We start from the raw sequence: 15,247 nt of genomic DNA, 5'->3' as shown, positions 1-15,247 counted from the left end.
TGGAAACCGAGAATAATAAAGAACCATTCTCCACGGCTATGCGGCGACAAAGAAATGAATAAAATCAGGACTATTGGGAAAATGGCGTTTTGGTCCGTGTGTTTATTTTATGGCCTGGAGAGAGTAAAAATGAATCTATGTCCTCTTTGTCTCACTATCGTCAATCATAAGATTGCAAATATATATAAAAGAACAAAACAGACAATAAGTAAAGTCCCAAAAGAAGTTTATTTTAACCACAAAAACTTATGATCTACACAACATTTCTCTTAAAAAATTAAAAATTCCGTCCCCTTTTAGAATGCAAAAAACGTTCCTTTCAAAAAACGTGAACAGAGCAGAGTTTCAAATCCTTTTAAGGAGTGATCATACAAAAATCCCTTACTTTAACCCTTATCTATTATGAGGAAAGCACTTTCTTTTATCAAGATATTATTCCGAAGTTTTAAAAGCTTTCTACTCACACACCAGAAATTAATTAGCAGTTAATAAGATAAACTTGATTGGCCCATGGTCCACCTTCGCCATCAGCTTTACAAGCTGTCGATTTTCCATACTTGTCAAAGGTCCGTGGTGCTGTAGCACTGGTCTGACAATGGCCACCATTCTGAACTGCAAACATAGTGTATCCCTTTCTCATTGCAGCCACGGCGCACTTTGCAATGGCATTCTTGCGAGAGTGATACGATCCATCCAGAATAGGATCTTTTCCTTCCACGACGGTGATTGCTCGATTCCCGGTGTCTTTATAGCAGCCAATAGTTTCATAGCCTAACGAAAGAGTCACGTGCGACATTAATCCTCGATATTTCAAGGATTTTACACCGTTGTTCTGTTTCTTAGCAAAGAAACTGAGAGTTGTTCGCGGAGCTTCAAAAGAAAGAAAGTCTTGAGAAAGAATTGAGCTGCTTGGTTTTGAGAAACTTTAATACTCAACGAAATCTCAGAAAAGAACAATGTGCTCAGAATGGGAAACACCAAATTCACAGATATTAGACAAACAGCCATCATCTCAACTTGGAAACTCTTAGTAACTGGGGTATCTATAACAGCGAAAAACTATTTACTGGCATTTGAGTGTTGAAACACGGTAAGCGAACATTTCAGAAAGTCAGTCAAGAATGTTTTTTATGTATAATTAATCAAATGCAGCACATTGCATAACATTTACCTTTAAAGATATAAACTTGATTGGCCCATGGTGCACCTACGCCATCAACCTTACAAGCTGTCGATTTTCCATACTTGTCAAAGGTATGGAAAAACGAAAACCTAGCGAAAAACTATTTACTATTTACTATAACAAAACTATTAGCGAAAAACTATTTACTGGCATTTGAGTGTTGAAACACGGTAAGCGAACATTTCAGAAAGACAAACAAGAATGTTCTTTATGTATAATTAATCAAATGCAGCACATTGCATAACATTTACCTTTAAAGATATAAACTTGATTGGCCCATGGTGTACCTACGCCATCCGCCTAACAAGCTGTCGATTTTCCATACTTGTCAAAAGTATGGAAAAACGAAAACTTAGCGAAAAACTTTTTACTATAAGAAAACTATTACAGAAAAACTATTTACTGGCATTTGAGTGTTGAAACACGGAAAGCGAAAATTTCAGCAAGTCACTCAAGAATGTCCTTTATGTATAACTAAATCAAATGCAGCACATTGTATAACATTTACCTTTAACGATATAAACTTGATTGGCCCATGGTGCACCTTCGCCATCAGCCTTACAAGCTGTCGATTTTCCATACTTGTCAAAGGTCTGTGCTGCTGTGGCACTGGCTGCACATTGGCCACCATTTTGAACTGCGAACATGTTGTAGCCCTTTCTCAATGCAGCTTTGGCACACTTTGCAATGGGATTCTTGCGAGATCCATACGATCCATCCAAAATAGGATCTTTTCCTTCCAAGATGGTGATTGCTCGTTTTGCGGTGTCCTTATAGCAGCCAATAGTTTCATAGTCTAAGGACAGAGTAACGCTCATGATAAGACTTAAATTGTCATTAATCCCTTCAACGATTTAGCATGATTATTTTCTACTGTATTGGTAAGGTAGGACAGTTCTGTACGGAACTGATAAGGGCAAGAACTTGAAAGAGATCGAGTATCTAATTTTTTGTTTTCAAAGAGTGTCACATTAAAAACTACAATACTTAACAAATTCGCACTAGAAAACCATTTACTAGGAAAAGAACCACAAAGCCACAGTTTCTTGACGTGCTTATCATCAAAAAATGGAGAAAATAACTCAATAGTAGGAAAGTTATGCTGGCGGAATATTATTTTCGTGACACTAGGGTAATCGAAGCACACAAAGCTATGTAAAAACATTGCCGCCAATCAGTGTAAGGTGAAACCTCAGTCAATCGCTCATGTTTAGGTAAATCAAATGCAGCACGTTGTATAACATTTACCCTTAAGGCGTTCTTGTATGACATAAACCTGATTGGCCCATGGTCCACCTTCGCCATCAGCCTTACAAGCTGTCGATTTTCCATACTTGTCAAAGGTCCGTGGTGCTGTAGCACTGGTCTGACAATGGCCACCATTCTGAACTGCAAACATAGTGTATCCCTTTCTCAGTGCAGCCACGGCGCACTTTGCAATGGCATTTTTGCGAGAGTGATACGATCCATCCAGAATAGGATCTTTTCCTTCCACGACGGTGATTGCTCGATTCCCGGTGTCTTTATAGCAGCCAATAGTTTCATATTCTGACGAAAGAGTCAAGCGTATGCATATGATGAGACTTTGAATCATCACTAATCCTTTCAATGAGTTAATATGCCGTTTGTTCACTTAATTAGCAAGGTAAAACAGTTCTATGCGCAACTGACAAAGGAGTAAACACTCGAAAGAGATCGATTATCTAGTTTTTTGCTTGTAATAATCGGCAAGTCGAAGACTTCAATGCGTAACAAATTCGCGCTCAAAAACGATGTGCTAGGAAAAGAGACGACAAGGCCACAGTTGTACGTTATTTGGCATGGTTGTCATTGCAAAATGGAGAAACTAGATCGATAGTAGAAAGTTATGCTGGCGGAAAACAATTTACATGAAAACAGAGTGTTCGAAGCGCATTAAGCTATGTGTAAACATCTCGCTGATCAGTGTAAGACGAACGCTCACTTTTAGCCCTTAATTTATACCTGTGTAAAGTGCAACATTTTGCATAACATTTACCTTTAATGAGATAAACTTGATTGGCCCATGATCCACCTTCCCCATCAGCCTTACAAGCTGTCGATTTTCCATACTTGTCAAAGGTCCGTGGTGCTGTAGCACTGGTCTGACAATGGCCACCATTCTGAACTGCAAACATAGTGTATCCCTTTCTCAGTGCAGCCACGGCGCACTTTGCAATGGCATTCTTGCGAGAGTGATACGATCCATCCAGAATAGGATCTTTTCCTTCCACGACGGTGATTGCTCGATTCCCGGTGTCTTTATAGCAGCCAATGGTTTCATAACCTAACGAAACAGTTACCAGCAGAATTAGACCTCATCGCTTATCCTCAGTTTTTAGGATTTTATACGGTTGCTCACTTTCTTATAGCAGAAAAAGGAATTCTTCGCAGAGTTTTAAAAGGAAGACATTTTTGAAAAGGGATTGATCTGTTTGGTTTCGAAAAACTTAAATATTCAACGAAATCTTAGAAAAAAGCAATTTCAGTGCTAAAATAGAAACGGCAACTTCACAGTTTTTTGACACACCGTTGTCATCTCAACTTGGACATTCTAAGTAAATAATGGAGAGCGACAAATTAACGTTTACCTTTAAAGATATAAACTTGATTGGCCCATGGTGCACCTTCGCCATCAGCCTTACAAGCTGTCGATTTTCCATATTTGTCAAAGGTCTGTGCTGCTGTGGCACTGGCTGCACATTGGCCACCATTTTGAACTGCGAACATGTTGTAGCCCTTTCTCAATGCAGCTTTGGCACACTTTGCAATGGGATTCTTGCGAGATCCATACGATCCATCCAAAATAGGATCTTTTCCTTCCAAGATGGTGATTGCTCGTTTTGCGGTGTCCTTATAGCAGCCAATAGTTTCATAGTCTAAGGACAGAGTAACGCTCATGATAAGACTTAAATTGTCATTAATCCCTTCAACGATTTAGCATGATTATTTTTCACTGTATTGGTAAGGTAGGACAGTTCTGTACGGAACTGATAAGGGCAAGAACTTGAAAGAGATCGAGTATCTAATTTTTTGTTTTCAAAGAGTGTCACATTAAAAACTACAATACTTAACAAATTCGCACTAGAAAACCGTTTACTAGGAAAAGAACCACAAAGCCACAGTTTCTTGACGTGCTTATCATCACAAAATGAAAAAAATAACTCAGTGGTAGGAAAGTTATGCTGGCGGAATATTATTTTCGTGACACTAGAGTCATCGAAACACTCAAAGCTATGTGAAAACATTGCCGCCAATCAGTGTAAGGTGAAGCCTCAGTCAATCGCTCATGTTTAGGTAAATCAAATGCAGCACGTTGTATAACATTTACCCTTAAGGCGTTCTTGTATGACATAAACCTGATTGGCCCATGGTCCACCTTCGCCATCAGCCTTACAAGCTGTCGATTTTCCATACTTGTTAAAGGTCCGTGGTGCTGTAGCACTGGTCTGACAATGGCCACCATTCTGAACTGCAAACATAGTGTATCCCTTTCTCAGTGCAGCCACGGCGCACTTTGCAATGGCATTTTTGCGAGAGTGATACGATCCATCCAGAATAGGATCTTTTCCTTCCACGACAGTGATTGCTCGATTACCGGTGTCTTTATAGCAGCCAATAGTTTCATATTCTGACGAAAGAGTCAAGCGTATGCATATGATGAGACTTTGATTCATCACTAATCCTTTCAGTGAGTTAATATGCCGTTTGTTACTTAATTAGCAAGGTAAAACAGTTCTATGCGCAACTTACAAAGGAGTAAACACTCGAAAGAGATCGGGCATCTAATTTTTTGCTTGTAATAATCGGCAAGTCGAAGACTTCAATGCGTAACAAATTCGCGCTCAAAAACGATGTGCTAGGAAAAGAGACGACAAGGCCACAGTTGTACGTTATTTGGCATGGTTGTCATTGCAAAATGGAGAAACTAGATCGATAGTAGAAAGTTATGCTGGCAGAAAACAATTTACGTGACAACAGAGTGTTCGAAGCGCACTAAGCTATGTGAAAACATCTCGCTGATCAGTGTAAGATGAACGCTCACTTTTAGTCCTTTATTTATACCTGTGTAAAATGCAGCATGTTGCATAACATTTACCTTTAATGAGATAAACTTGATTGGCCCATGGTCCACCTTCACCATCAGCCTTACAAGCTGTCGATTTTCCATACTTGTCAAAGGTCCGTGGTGCTGTAGCACTGGTCTGACAATGGCCACCATTCTGAACTGCAAACATAGTGTATCCCTTTCTCAGTGCAGCTACGGCGCACTTTGCAATGGCATTCTTGCGAGAGTGATACGATCCATCCAGAATAGGATCTTTTCCTTCCACGACGGTGATTGCTCGATTCCCGGTGTCTTTATAGCAGCCAATGGTTTCATAGCCTAACGATAGGGTCACGTGCATGATTAGACTTTGAATCATCATTAGTCCTTTCACTGAGTTGATATGCTTATTGTCCACTTTATTATCAAGGTAAAACAGTTCTGAAGGAAACTGACAGAGAAGTAAAAACTCAAAAGAGATCGAGTATTTACTTTTTTGTTATCAAAGACTGTTAGGTCAAAGACTTCCAGTCTTAACAAATTCGCACTCAAAAAATGCCGCATTTTGTTGGCATGGTTGCCATCGCAAAACGGAGAAAATAACTCATCAGTAGATGTTATACTGGCGGATAGTTTTTTACGCGATACCAGAGTGTTCGAAGCAAACTAAGCTATATGAAAATATCGCCGCCAATTAGTGTATGGTAAAGGATTACTTTTAATCTCTCGTGTTTAACTAAGTCAAATGCAGCACGTTGTTTAACGTTTACCTTTAATGACGTAGACCTGATTGGCCCATGGTCCACCTTCGCCATCATCCTTACAAGCTGTGGACTTTCCATACTTGTCAAAGGTCTGTGCTGCTGTGGTACTGGCTGCACATTGGCCACCATTTTGAACTGCAAACATGTTGTACCCTTTCCTCAATGCCGCTATGGCGCACTTTCCAATGGGATTCCTGCGAGAACCATACGAACCATCCAAAATAGGATCTGTTCCTTCCAAGATGGTGATTGCTCGATTTTTGGTGTCTCTATAGCAGCCAATTTTTTCATGGCCTAAGAGAAAAACATGCACTTTTCAGTTACACTTAATCGTTTCTCTGTTTTTTTTTTGTAATAGAACTTAACGGGGTGAAGAGTTGTATGAAATAATAAATATAATCAGGATTATTAACCAAATTTTTCCATTTGAGAAGAGGCGTTGAGCACTCTCATAATACAGGAAGACTTCAAACATTCTAGTCTCTATTGATAGCGAAAGAGGAAGATTTGAGACTGAAGACGTCATTTCTGATTCTATCAATGTACTTTTACTTGATTATTATCCTCTAGTACACACACAAAAAAGTTTCCATTAAACGTACAAAAAGATGCATGTAAGTTAACTTGAAGGTCAATTCTTCTTAGTGTTTTCTCTTACATTGCATTAACTGTATTAAGTGCATTGTGTGTGTATTAAGTTGAGGGTCAATCGTTCTCAGTGTTTTCTCTTACATCCCGTTAACTGGATTGACCATGCAGAATCCACCTAGACTTACCACAGTGAAGGCTGAAGGCAGTGGCACATAAAAAGATAGTGATAACGAAAAACGTGTTTCTTGTACCTTTCATTTCTCTTTGCCTGCAAAAAGATACAACACTGCAGATAATCCAAAACCTAATATTTTGTTTTAGCATTAAGAGGGTTGATGAGGCCAAATAATCAAAGTGCCAAGGCATTACAATTATTTTAATTACTAAAAACGGTTGCTACATAAAGGAAACGAAACGAAATAAATGTTACAAATGAGTAAAATACGGACCAAAATTGGCAAGAAAATAACCATGAAATGATGCAAAATTCAGACAGAATAAGACACATACAAACGTTGTTTTATTTCCAAGACGGACACCGGCGATAAGCATAGAAGAACCGAGCGACGACGTTTACAGTGAGGAACAGTTATGAAGAAGTGGATTCCAAATAACGAAGCTTATACTCAAAGAAGCTAAAAACAAAGGAAAATTATGCGACGAAAAGTGACAGAAATAACTTGAATAACTTACGAAAACTAAATGATTAGGCATGGCAAAGGCGCTAAAGAAACGAAAAGAATTGGTACAAAAATGCGGCAGCAATATCTGGCTTCATTTAAGAGTTGTCACAAACTCTTAACAGTCCTCAGTTCTCTAAAAACAGTTTGAATGCCTCAATTTCTTTAATTTTAACGGCTCCTCTGGCGGAGATTTCCTCGGTCTTCATACTTTTTGTTCCAACGGCAGTACAAAGTTTTTCAATTGGACAATCCAGGGTCGCTGTTCCCGCGGTGACTTTAACGGACCGAGCCACTCCTTCTGAATCTGGGTGAGTATCGATTACGCGCGCCATGGTCCAACAGTTTCTTGGAGAATGATCATCCACAATGACGAACAGATCTCTTTACTGCAGATTTCTTATGGGGCGTTTCCACTTGGATCGTTGTTGTTCTTCCATCTTGAGTAGAATACATTAGAAGGTTACTGGAACCTTCTTCATCTCTTTTGGAGGTTATCGTAAGCTTTCTGGAAATTACCGGATGGGAACATAACAATCTTCGATTTCATCGTAAGAAGGTGTTTCGGCGTGAGCAGGTCTAAGTCATCAGGATCGCTGGATGAAACGGTGAGTGGACGGCTGTTGATGATACATTCGACCTCTTTTAGCAGGGTTCTAAACGACTCATCGTCAAGGGCACGACCATATTCTCGCAAGAGAGCGCTCAAGATAGAACGTACAGAGAGCCATTTCCCGTTCCCATACACCACCCATGTGGGACTCCGCAGGTGGACTCGGTTTCCATTTTATAAGCCAGTTAGCCTTGTAATCTCTTTAAAGGCATTCTTGAATGGTACTATGATCCATTTCCTCTAAAGCTGTTCTCAATTCTTTCTCTGCTACCATTATATTGCTCCCCTGATCCGATCTAATTTCAGGCAGTGGTCCCCCTTCTTTCTATTAATCGTCGTAAGGCACTGAGGAAGGAATCCGTTTCTAGTGTGTTGGCCGTCTCGATATGCACAGTCCGACTTGACAGACAGGTAAACAACAGAAAATAACGTTATAATTCTTTCCGACCCTTTTTAATGCAAAACGGCGGGGATGGCGTTGTTCTCTCTTTGGGTAGATCAGCCATCTTTTGTTCACCAGCGGGACTTCGAAGGCCGCGACACGTCACGCAATTGGCGATTAGATGTCTCACAATAAAATTAGTGTTTACAATCCAATAACGGCTTCTGTGGCCAACTCTCTCGTGTTCGTCGCGAATGATGAGGTCCACAACGAAGCTTTTCTTTGGAAGAATCACGGGGTACTTGAAATCTTCAGGAAATTCCTGCGATTTGTTAAGTCTGCCACCAACGCGCATAAGGCCATTTTGGTCTAGCACAGAATCAAGACGAAACAATGTGCTTGTCTTCTTGATTTAAGATTTCTTAGCTTTCCTTAGGTGTCGTTCTTGCTTGCAGTCCCCTCGTTGAATCTTGTGTAAAGTTTCGACTTCACACTGAGTGAGGAAACGCACAGCTTTGCACCAGCTTGAGCCAGTAATGTCGTCAGCTCGCTGTAGTTCTTCTACTCGCAAGGGTTGATGGTTCATCCCCGGTTCGGTTTTTGAACTTCCGACGGCAGTTCTCAAATATAGTCGTTGTTCGATTGACTTTGGCTTGAGGCGAAGAATTAGAGTTCTAGAAATACATTTCTTCATCTTGTGTCAATTAGAGAATCGTGCGAGTCTTGTCAGGACTTTTCGCTGATGGTAGTGTTCAGTACATGATCCTTCTTAACCTCTGGATCATCTATGGGAACCTCATCTAAGTCTGACGGGAGCGGGAGTTAAGGCCATTCACTTTCAGGCAACCACAGGTTTGTGGACCTCTAATCCAGCATTGCTGAGTAGATAACTCACAGCCTTTTAAACCACGTGCCGCATCGTCAGCCGGATTAGCCCTGCCGTCGTCGTAACTCCACTGGTTAGGCCTCGTTTCGTCTCGTATCGTTCATTTTGCATGTTCGTCTCGTTTCGAATGTACTTCAGCACAGCAGTACTGTCTGTTCACAAGGTCTCACTGTCAACCGGTTCGCCTAATTCTATTCTAATCATTTTTCCAATTTGAACTGAGACCGACGCAGCAGTAACGTCAAGGCGGGAGAACGGTCATGGTCTTCACTGGTGCTAGGCGAGCTTTACCCATGAGAAAACCACAGTATAAGTCGCTCTGTCGTTTTGAATTCTTACGTATGTCGTCTGGCCGTAGCCAGATGTGCTGGCACTATGCAGTGATCTTGAGATGACTTAACCAAAGCCAACAGGCTTGACGCAGAGATCCATTGAGAAATATTCCAAAGACGATGACTGACATTTCCATTTCTCCCAGCGTATGCGAAACTCTTCACCGATTTGTTTATCCCAGCCCAGATTCATGCAGCAGAAGTCCGGCAAAATTTTCTCTCCGACCAACAGGAAAGCTGCTACTATCCCCAGTGGGTCATAGACAGAACATATAGAGGAGAGGATCCCTCTTAGTGTGAACGGCTTGTCTTTGAGAACGATTCCAAATCCGAGCGTGTCTTATTCCTCTGCCCAATGGACTTAGAGGGCTCTTTCCACCGGAAGGAAATTACTGGTCAGGACTAGGGTTCTGACGTTTTGAGCGCGTTCGTCGTGGGGAATCGTTACCAGAACTTTACGTCTATGGAAAACAAACTTTCCCTGGTAAAAAAACTCCGTGCGCACAAGCTGAGCGAACACCAGGAATTCTCTGAATAGTAACTTTTTCAGATTCGTCTGAACGCAAGCAGTCGTCTACGTAAAAATTCCTTCTCAGAACATCAAGTGTTTCCTGGCCAACCTGCTTCTCAGCGTCATCGGCGGCTCTTCTAAGTGCAAAATATGAGCAGCTCGGTGATGAAACGGCTCCGAACAGGTGCACGTTCATTTGATACTCTTCCGAGTCCATCGTGTCAGGCCACCAAAAGAAACGGAGGAAATCTCTTTGTTCCTCGGACACTCGCACTTGGTGGAACATAGCTTCGATATTTCCGATGAAAGCGATCGGTTCTTGGAGAAATCTAGCAAGCACCCCCACTAGGCGATTCGTCAGATCTGGGCCCTGAATTAACAGGTCATTGAGCGAGGTGCCACCAAATCTTGCACTACAATCGAAGACGACCCTGATCTTCTTGGGTTTCTTTCAGTGATAAACGCCATGATGTGGTATGTACCCTGTAACTGCAGAAAGGTGATCTGGTGGTACTTTCTTCGCATACCCTTTGGAGATGATGTCCTTCATAAATTTGACATAGTCTGCATATAAAGCATTGTTCCTTCTGACGTTCCTCTGTAACCAGTAAGCCCTGTGAAGCACTTGCTCTCTGCTGTCGGGGAAGCGAAGGAAAACCTTTGTTCTCTGTCGCATATTTCCTTCTTTCGGCGAGCTTTCGTGGCCACATAAATATATTCCATTTCCTATGTGATATTCAGCTTTATCGTGCTAGAAATGAAAATTAAACAATCTTGAAAGTTTATGGGTTCCCAAACTGTCAAAATTGAGGGTGTATTTCGCTAAATCTCAGACATTTGCATCCGCCCGCCGTTGCAGCGAAAATTCAAGGCCTGGTCATAGCGACGAAGAGACGAATGAAATTCAGACAACTCCAAACTGATGAACAATGGCCGTGGACATTTTTTATTTTTCTTTTCAGATCAAAGACTAATAGGCGACCTTTTAGTAATAATTAACGCGCAAATCAGTATTTTAAATAAAATAATAGCAGTTTTCTGATTTTCATTAGTCCAAAGCCTATTCATATTTCTTAGTAAATGCACAATCGAATTCTTCATAGGCCTTTTCTTCATTTTCAGTGCTGCTTTGCTACGGTCCGAGGGTCTTCGTCTTCAAATTCAAATAGAAATCAGAACATTTGTAAGGATCACCGAAAAGGTAAACAGTCACACGCAGGCCATCTTTGTGTTTAGTTCTCTAAATAGACACGAAATCAATCACGACGAACCGAAAGGATTTCGTCAAGGAAATGTTAACAATTATAGCTACACTGTATTCAACCGCCTAATGTTTACTAATTGCCCCAAGGCTACTGAATTAACTACGGAATTAAAAAAAATGCTTATACACTAAAACAGAGAAAATGTTGAATTATTGTTTTATTTTATTGTAGCTCGACCGTCAGCGCGAGTCTATAAGTAATTGAAACACATTTTATTTTTTATGGTTTAACCGAATGCCGGGCCGATTAAAGGTCATAGGATTTCATAAAAGTAAAGAATTGGCTTTGTTAAGGTATACAAAAGAGACTTAAGTGAAAAACAGCTCTCCAAACTCTCCCCAAGCCCGCAAGCCCACAAGCCAGGACCGGCAGCAAAACGAAGGAGGCACTTTGTTCTCGTTCGTATATTTCCTTCTTTCGCCGAGCTTTCAAGGCCACATAACTGTATACTTCATTTCTTTGATGATATTCAGCTTTACCTTGCTAGAAATGAAAATTAAACAAATATCTTGAAAGGTTATGGGTACCTAAGCTGTCAAAATTGAGGACGTATTCAGTCGCTAAATCTCAGGCATTAATTTGCATCCGCCCGCCGTTGCAGCGAAAATTCAAGGCCTGGTCATAGCGACGAAGAGACGAATGAAATTCAGACAACTCCAAACTGATGAACAATAGCCGTGGACGTTTGTTTTTCTTTTCGGATCAATGACTAATAGGCGAACTTTTAGTAATAATTAACGCCCAAATGATCAGCATTTTAAATAAAATAATAGCAGCTTTCGATTATCATTGGTCCAAAGCCTATTCTTATTTCTTAGTAAATGCCCAATCGAATTCTTCATAGGCCTTTTCTTCATTTTCAGTGCTGCTTTGTTACGGTCCGAGGGTCTTCGTCTTCAAATTCAAATAGAAATCAGAACATTTGTAAGGGTCACCGAAAAGGTAAACAGTCACACGCAGGCCATCTTTGCGTTTAGTTCTCTGAATAGACACGAATGACGACGAACCGAATGGATTTCAATCAAGAAGTGTTTACAATTATAACTACACTGTATTCAGCGGCCTAATGTTTAATTATTGCACCAAGGATACTGAATTAACTACAGAATTAAAAAAAGCCTACACGCTAAACAAAACACAAACAGTGAAAATTTTGATCATGAATTATTATTTCATTTGGCCAATTGAATTTGCATTATCTGAAACTAAATTTCTTTATCCATAATCTGAGTAATGTTACGCGGATAATCGCATCGCGAAAAAAGCCTTCATAATTCAGTATAGTCTTATTAGAATAATATAAGAGTAGTTTCTTACTCATTCTCCCAGCTAACAAAGGAACGGATCTCTTTTTAATTTCCGGCTTCTTTGTCTCGCGTAAAACAAAATAAATGAAGTTTCTTTCTCAATTTAACCGCGGTTAATTTCTGGGTCGATGTACAAGGTTTCCGTCAACAGAAATCATTTGTTTCGTCGAAAAGGAATCATGTTTGGCCCTGATTTATATACGCACAAAAAGCTTCAGTTCCTGACAGTTCAATTGCAAAATTCAACTGAAATTGTTTAAATAAGAATTCCAGTGCTTAGCGCTGATTCAAAGCTATGTTGTTTAGGTGAATAATTAGAACCGTTTACATTATTGGATATGTACAATGGATGGGGACTGTTTCCGTAAGTTAATTTGTAAGGTACTTACTCGTCTGTAGCTGAACTGTTTCCCAGGAACTATACTGAGTGTCTTCTGACCGATTTCTACGCTGAGACGAATTATTCGGTATCATTATTTACCACCCTGTCAGTTAATGCGTCGAGAAAGTAAAACACGCTCCTTTTTCCTGCCTTTGTACTGTGGTAGCCACCAATGCAAAACAAAGATAATAAATTCATGCCGAAAGCGTTTAATTTTATAATATTCTCTGCGGTAACTCTGATCTTATGTCATACATTAAGCAAATCTGTGTACCTGTTTTAGTTACACGGGTGATACAGAAACTTTCCTTCAATACACTTTCCTCTGCTTTTAAATATAACTCTACGTGATAGACAAGCGATCTATTTTAGGTTATTACTGTGGTCTACCGGTCGACCTTTAACATTATGTGTTATGGTCTTCCGGTGCTTATTTGTCTATGTGATAGATGGCATAAAGATAAGAGTAAAATTAAATTGACATTTACTTCAAATGACGTGTCTAAAAATTTTACAACAGCTTTGTGTTTCACCCGAGTTTCCTCTTCAACGCTCGTCATATAGGAAAGTAAATATTGTCTGCAGTGGATTTCTTAGCCTTTTCACAATTTTCCTTTGCTAAATTATCCGTACAGAAAATTTCGAGGCATATCAGGGATGTACAGGACAGTAGAAAGGAATTTAAGATTATGTAGATTCTTATAGACGTCAAAAATTTCCCGTTTCTCCAGCATCGTGTTGGCAAAGATGCCGTGGTTCAAAGTAGGATTTTTTTGTAAATCCCTCGGCAGTAAAAATGGTCATCCGAATCACGACATGGTGCCGGTTGATCAGGCTTGTGATTTCTGCTAATTCTGTTTACACATATAGACTTTAAAATTATTCGGCCCGTATCCCGCCAACAAATTAGAGAGCACATTGCACTTTCCCGTCTTACTCGTCCCGTTTCTCGCTCTTGTTATTCATACTATCCCACATCCCACCTAAAATACAAACAACAAGCTTCAGTTCCTAACAGTCCGATTAACAAAATACAATCTAAATTGTTTAATTAGAATTCCTGCAGGCTTAGCACTGCTTCAAAGCCATGTTATTTAAGGTGAATAAATAAAATCGTTTACATTGTTGCCTAGAATCTTTAGGGACTGTCTTACAAAATTTCACATCACGCTTCCCGTCATGCTCATCCCGTATATCGCTCTTACCATTCATACTATACCGCATCCTGCTTTCAGTGGACAGAGCACATCACACCTCCCCCCATGCTATTCTCATCCCGTATATCGCGCTTACCATTCATACTATACCGCATCCTGCTTTCAGTGGACAGAGCACATCACACCTCCCCCCATGCTATTCTCATCCCGTATATCGCTCTTACCATTCATACTATACCGCATCCTGCTTTCAGTGGACAGAGCACATCACACCTCCCCCCATGCTATTCTCATCCCGTATATCGCTCTTACCATTCATACTATACCGCATCCTGCTTTCAGTGGACAGAGCACATCACACCTCCCCCCATGCTATTCTCATCCCGTATCTCGCTCTTACCATTCATACTATCCTGCATCCTGCCTTCAGTGGACAGAGCACATCACACCTCCCCCCATGCTATTCTCATCCCGTATATCGCTCTTACCATTCATACTATACCGCATCCTGCTTTCAGTGGACAGAGCACATCACACTTCCCCTCATGCTATTCTCATCCCGTATATCGCTCTTACCATTCATACTATACCGCATCCTGCTTTCAGTGGACAGAGCACATCACACCTCCCCCCATGCTATTCTCATCCCGTATATCGCTCTTACCATTCATACTATACCGCATCCTGCCTTCAGTGGACAGAGCACATCACACTTCCCCCCCCCCCCCCCATGCTATTCTCATCCCGTATATCGCTCTTACCATTCATACTATACCGCATCCTGCCTTCAGTGGACAGAGTACATCACACTTCCCCCCCCCCCCCCATGCTATTCTCATCCCGTATATCGCTCTTACCATTCATACTATACCGCATCCTGCTTTCAGTGGACAGAGCACATCACACCTCCCCCCATGCTATTCTCATCCCGTATCTCGCTCTTACCATTCATACTTTCCTGCATCCTGCCTTCAGTGGACAGAGCACATCACACTTCCCCTCATGCTATTCTCATCCCGTATATCGCTCTTAACATTCATACTATCCCGCATCCTGCCTTCAGTGGACAGATCACATCACACTTCCCCCCATGCTATTCTCATCCCGTACATCGCTGTTAAAATTCAT

The 15,247-nt window shown here is 40.8% G+C and overlaps 1 protein-coding gene across 2 annotated transcripts; it reads right to left on the bottom strand.

The window, feature by feature from the left end:
- Positions 1-209: 209 nt before the first annotated feature.
- Positions 210-13,100, bottom strand: LOC146464091 (uncharacterized). Of its 2 annotated transcripts, XM_085130176.1 has the most exons (11): positions 12,970-13,058; positions 11,586-11,756; positions 6,790-6,872; positions 6,020-6,307; positions 5,301-5,588; positions 4,533-4,832; positions 3,793-4,080; positions 3,201-3,488; positions 2,432-2,731; positions 1,692-1,979; positions 210-771 (listed from the first exon to the last, which is right to left on the bottom strand). In XM_085130176.1, the coding sequence occupies exons 3-11, from the start codon at positions 6,860-6,862 to the stop codon at positions 479-481; spliced, it is 2,406 nt and encodes an 801-aa protein (XP_084986302.1). In that variant the 5' UTR covers positions 6,863-6,872; positions 11,586-11,756; positions 12,970-13,058; the 3' UTR covers positions 210-478. The 2 variants fall into 2 exon arrangements, with proteins under 2 accessions (XP_084986302.1, XP_084986301.1); XM_085130175.1 differs by lacking the exon at positions 11,586-11,756 and having other exon boundaries at positions 12,970-13,100.
- Between the last annotated feature and the right edge of the window lie 2,147 nt (positions 13,101-15,247).

The sequence above is a fragment of the Pavona decussata genome, unplaced genomic scaffold (genome assembly GCF_977016875.1).
Source record: "Pavona decussata unplaced genomic scaffold, jaPavDecu1.1 SCAFFOLD_169, whole genome shotgun sequence".
NCBI lineage: Eukaryota > Metazoa > Cnidaria > Anthozoa > Scleractinia > Agariciidae > Pavona > Pavona decussata.
The sequence above is the reverse complement of the archived record's forward strand: the minus strand, read 5'-3'. Positions and strand labels throughout refer to the sequence as shown.